The following is a 6,000-nucleotide window of genomic DNA, read 5'->3' as shown; positions in this document are numbered from 1 at the left end:
CACACCACTGCACTCAGTGATCATCTCTGTAGAGCCATGGTCTGGCATTTACTGACAGGTTTGCTAGTCCTGATTACTGGAATGGTTGACTAATACCTGAACAGTGAGAGTAGAACAACTTGTCAGAGAGAAATGTAAGTGACAGCTAGGCCATGAGTTGCAAAAAGCTGCAAAAAATAAAGCCCAAATTTCAAATAACAAAAAAGGAATTCAGAAATTCCTAATGAAGATATTACAAAACTGTGCATCTCTTGGTATCATTCTGTAATGAATATGTAATATTATATGCACACAATGCCTTAAATAAATCAGACTCAAGTGATTTCTTGAGTGTCTTTGTAAAGTTAACTGTAGAGTGGGGGAGGGGAGGAGGATTACAATTGGCCTTCTCAGCTGGCATTCCTCCTGGTGCTCCAATAATATCACTTATCCCGCAATCACATGATCCTCTTTTTATTGTATTTTAGTAATTTCCCTCTATTAAATTGTGATGGAGCTGTAGGGGTGAAATCTGTTCATGTAAAAATGAAATTAGCAACAATAGGTGGGGAAGAATAAAAGAATCAGAGCAATAGTCATCAGGGATAATCACTCTTTCTCGGGTATTTTTCACAGGTTGTTATATTTTGTCTTAGATCACAGGTGTAATTTTCCAGATAATAGTAGTAAGATAGTAGTAATATATATAGTAGTAATGTATATATATATATATATATATATATATATATATATATATATATATATACACACACTTGCATGATTGTTTAAGTCTTTTATGAAATGACTTAAACAGAAAATTCTTATTTATTTTAGCAGAAGCAGACATTTTTAATTTTTTAGCTAGTTTCCCTCATTTGTATTTTATTATCTCTGGGTTTTTGGATTGCTAGAGACAAAAGAACACTAACCAACACTATTGGTTAGACAGAAACAGAACTCTTAATTATACAGTGAAAGACACTGGTGCACAATAGATGCATGGTTTCTACTGAGAGGTTCACTGTTATTATTTCATTAGTGGAAGTTTGTATTTGAAGCATTTCTGTAGCTCTGTCTGTGTTACATTCGTCCTCATCGCAATGCCATGTTTCTGTGTTTGCCATTTTGTCTTGTAAGTATTTCTGGATTCATTAGATAGCTTACAATGAGGATTGCCAGGAAACATAAGAAGCTGGGGGGGGGGGGGGGGGGGGGGGTACAGCAAAGATCCCCAGCTGGGATCAAATCGGGGAAGTATCACATGGCAGTCATCCCAGATCACTGGCCCACCAGCACAGTTGGCATAGTTTTTGAAACTTTTCCCCACATCTCATAGTTTATCATTAATCAACATTACAAACCCAGCCACTAAAGTGAATCACTGCTAATGCTGAGAACTGAGATGCATCTGCTTTAATGAGGTGGTTGTGACCAACATGATTTATATACATTGTTTTATGGGGAAGATTATTTAAGTAGAGAGGTACCAAGAGGCCACAGAGTCAGCCTGAATCCCTGTTTCAACAGAAAATCTTAAAAAATGCTGACATCTGACTGACATATAAATACTTACTCATTACAAAAAGATCCAACAAACACTGACTTGGAGATGCTCCCAACTTATTTGGATTCCAGCTACAAACCACAGCAAAGCCCCCATACAGAGTCAGAACACTTTCAGTTCAACTAAACACAAACATTATGAACCTCAGTAAACTGAATGTACAGGTGGTCAATTATAATTCATCATAAGTTGTTTTTGTTGCTGTGTCTGCATTGCTGATTTTTTTCTTTTTTTTTGCTCCTAAATCACTCACTAACCATACGTCACAGACCTGCTCTAGCAAGCTGGCTACAGAAGATAAGAGCTGGAGTCTTTGTTGTTACATATGTGTGTGTTTAAATTTAATTTAAATTTTCCTCTCAGAGGGGCTGGAGAAAAAAATGGCTGTTTTTTCACAGTGTTTAACACATTCTCTCTACAGACCTTTAAACTAATTCCTGGTGACTTGTTTTGTCATGTTATTTTTGCAAATTCCCATTTCTGGACAACATCTGTTTTATATAACTCAAAACAGAAATGATTGTGTGCTGTCTGACCCCCTCTGCCAGGCTGCAGTGAAGGTCCGTGGCAGAATTCCCACTAATATGATGCATCACTGAGTGCAGCTGAGGGTTCCTGTCAACCCAAATCTTACTTGATTTCATACAACGAAGAGACCTGTTGACACACCGTCCTGTGCCATGAGACTTCATTTCAACTGTCCCACAAGGGAAAACATGAGAATATGCATGAAGTTGAAACCTTAGGATCCTCTGAATTTCAGCCTCTAAGTCACCTTGGCACAGCTGCAAGACACACCACCTTACATTTTTCCCCCTAACCTTTTGGAAACTCATGCTAGTGTTATTTCAGCCCACTGAGGTGCTCTATCTCTGTTAGCCCGGATATTGTCACCATGGCAACTGGGTCCGAGCAGCAAGTGTCACTAGAGGAGAGAAAGTCTCAAAGTTCACTTTGATTGAGGAGTCTATTTTTTTTCCTTACAGATGGTCAAACATTATTCATCATCAGACAGCCCGTGACATTCACAGTCTCAGTCTTTGTTGTCAACTGTTTGTTTAAAAGTTCTTTCTATTTCACCTTTTTACCACAATGCAATAACGGCACTTCCAGTATGTGTCATTTCAAGCTTCAATATATCACAGAGAGTGCTTTATCTTCTGATTTATTCAAGGTGGCTGTGGCAGAACCATTACTTCAACATTTAAAATTAAATATTCCATTTATTTCCCCTTGTTAGCCTGCGAGATCTGTAGCATTTTATCATATTTTAATTAAAATTATAAATAGGATAACGTATGATTTTTTTTAACTTTGGTTCAGTCATGTCTCTAACATATTTGAAAGTAATAATCTCACTGTGAAACATCTTTGGCTTTGTACAGACTTTGTAACAGTACCTGATTAACTCAGGAGCCAAACTGGTTAGCATCTTACTCAACTGTTAATTTGGCTGTACAGTTCAGGACTCACTACAAACATTATTTCCTCAACTACTCAATACAAAATGATTGGCGACCATCCGATTGATGGCCAATCAGGGGGTTAATTCAAGTTGAATATTGAGTCCTGTCTTTTAATTAGTCCATTATTTAGCTGGTGCACTGTGAGGCTGTAAAGCTGTACTTGACTTTCCTGCCTCTTTAAGCAGCTGTAAAGGGATATAGATAAATGTTGGCCAGCGGGACATCCAGGATGATGCTGGGAAATTCCTTCTGGCCATTTGAAATAGGAGCTGAGCACAATGTGACAGTTGGCTGCTGATGTTAACTAATAGAGTCCTTAAGCTAAGTGAACTATTTATTCCTCTGTTTGCAGCATCTTGCAGGCCAGCTCTGTTTGTATTAAACTGCTCAGTCTCTGAAGGTTTCCACTCTGTATTTTTGGACAGTATGCTTTTCTTTTTGTGCCTTTCATCTGACAAAGTGGTTCTTCATCTAACAGGTGTGTCTTTCCTGTTTCTCTTAGATCTGACTTTGATGTGCTCACTTTATTAAGGCATGAAATAAGTCACCCATGTGCGGTTCAGAGAGTCAGAGCAGCCTCATTTCAGCGCGCTCCCGTTAAGGACCCTCTGGTGGCTACAACACTGAATCACAGGACATGTACGGCAGTGCCAGAGCCGTAGGCCATATAGAGAGCAGCCCCGCACGGTCCCCGCGCCTGCCAAGGTCCCCCAGATTGGGCCATCGGAGGGCCAACAGTGGGGGCGGGGGTGGTGCGGGGGGCAAGACGCTCTCCATGGAGAACATCCAGTCCCTCAACGCTGCCTACGCCACCTCGGGGCCCATGTACCTGAGCGACCACGAGGGCGTGGGCTCCACTGCCACCTACCCAAAAGGCACTATGACTCTGGGTCGCGCCACCAGCCGGGCCATGTACGGGGGCCGCGTCACAGCCATGGGCAGCAGTCCCAACATTGCTTCTGTGGGGCTGCCTCACCATGCTGACCTGCTGTCTTACAGTGACCTGGGCTCCCTCTCCATGCTGCATCCCCACCACCACCAGGGGGTGCCTTCTGCCCTGTTAAGGCAAGCGGTACGGGGCAGTGGGGGGGAGCTGCTGGAGATGCAGGCCCAGCTCAGGGACATGCAGAGAGAGAATGAGCTGCTGCGCAGAGAGCTTGACCTGAAGGACAGTAAGTTGGGATCCTCCACCAACAGCATCAAAAGCTTCTGGAGTCCTGAGTTGAAGAAGGAGAGGATCATGAGGAAGGAAGAGGCAGCTCGCACATCCATCCTGAAGGAGCAGATGAGAGTCACTCATGAGGAGAACCAGGTGAGACCAGTCTTTCTTCTTGTCTTAATCCACACATTACTGCAGTGAATTTCTCCTGTCTGTGGTCGCCTTTTTTTCTTTCACCATTTCCTTGTCTGCTATAGAACGCTGTCATCCTCAGACCAAGAATTGCCTTCATGTGTTTCAGTACTTGTAGAAACCTTTCTGGAAAGAGTTCTTAGCAAACATTAATATTTAACACCCACTCTCCTCTAGTGCAGAATCAATGTTAGAGAGTCCACTTGAGCTACAGGAAACACAAAACATTGCGATCAGGTTATCTATAATCTACTTTTCGAAATCTGAGTTTATATGATCAGCTTTGTACCTTGTGTGTAACTATCTCAGTACTCACAATTTTGTCAATGAAAACCTCTCACTGTGATTGTTTTTATTATTATATACAGTCCAGCCACAACCTTTTAAAGGTTTTCTGATTTTGGCCCTAGATTGTGAGGTGTCAGGAGTTTTTTTCTGTTTGTCTCATTGTGGTGTTGTCATGGCCCAGTTCAATCAGTAACTGACAACAGTAGGCACAAGGCCTAGAGACAAATGTCAAAGATGCTTAAACACTTTCTGTTTCTCTCTCTCTCTTTCATTCTCCTACTTCCCTTTCCCACTGTCTTTCCTTTACTCGCTGTGACTTTGATCATCTTTCGCCATCTGCCTTTGTTCATCTGGGCCTTTCTGTCTTCAAGTATGCACATAAGGTCAGTTATTTTCTGACTTAAACTGTATGTCAATTGAAAAAACAAGTGTAGAAATAATGTTGAGTTAGAAACGCCAAACTTAAGTCCTGTTCAGTATGGTCTTTTGATTGATTTTTATGTTAAATCACAGTTACAGGATTACATCATCCTTTGAAATTGAAAGCTATGTCTATGGGATTTATTTGACCACAAATAGTCATAGCTGACTTTAGTAAAGAAGTTTGGATATAAAGCATGGTGGATACTTCACATAGTTAATATTTAGGTTGCAAGGAAAAGTGTACAACACACAAGCAGAATGTGAAAGCAGTCAGCATATTTTCTTTTCTTCCTTTTTTGAGCTTTACAGCATTTTTTTCCTTCTCGAGGCAGACTGGAATGATGCAGCGAAATTGCTCACCACCTCAAGAAATGTAAAGGTTGAATTTTGCCAGCTGATTGCGCTCTTTATTCAGTTGTGTCTGCGTTTGTGTCAGTCCGCTTGAGTGATGCTGTTGACCACAGAGCAGCCAGTAGGCCATCCATTACTCAAAGTGGCAGACACTGTCACTCCGCCTTACAAGGTCATAGAAGGATACCATTAATATGACCCTTAAAAAGGACCTGCCTGTCTGCATTTGTGAATGTGGTTAGCATTCCCGTCTGAAATTCATAGAGTTTGGATTCTGGATTGGAGTCAAAGGGTTTCCAGCTCCCATGCTGCTAAAGGGCTGGACGAGATAATCTCTGCCTCACATCTGGAAGGTTTTTACCTTCTGGTGATCCTTAGAGCAGATCCAGAGGCAGTTTGATTCCTTTATATCTTAATGTTTCATGTAGATGTGCAGGGACAGTGTCTAGGCAGAGAGTGTGCAACTGGCAAGGCCCAAGCCATTCATCATCTCACTTATTCGTTGTGTTCTGTGTGATTAAAAAACTCAGCGTGAATCCTTGTGTGTATTTTTAGCTTGGCTCCACACACTGTAAGAA

At 41.4% G+C, this 6,000-nt stretch overlaps 1 protein-coding gene across 1 annotated transcript in view; it reads left to right on the top strand.

Moving 5' to 3' along the window:
- Positions 1 to 3,646: 3,646 nt before the first annotated feature.
- The window catches only part of erc2 (ELKS/RAB6-interacting/CAST family member 2), a 41,714-nt gene continuing 39,360 nt past the window's right edge, over positions 3,647 to 6,000 (top strand). The window contains exon 1 of the mRNA XM_034705039.1: positions 3,647 to 4,321. Within this exon, the coding sequence (XP_034560930.1) occupies positions 3,647 to 4,321 (675 nt within the window). The remainder of the gene's footprint in view (positions 4,322 to 6,000) is intronic.

The sequence above is a fragment of the Notolabrus celidotus genome, chromosome 1, assembly GCF_009762535.1.
Source record: "Notolabrus celidotus isolate fNotCel1 chromosome 1, fNotCel1.pri, whole genome shotgun sequence".
NCBI classification, from domain to species: Eukaryota; Metazoa; Chordata; class Actinopteri; order Labriformes; family Labridae; genus Notolabrus; species Notolabrus celidotus.
The sequence above is the reverse complement of the archived record's forward strand: the minus strand, read 5'-3'. Positions and strand labels throughout refer to the sequence as shown.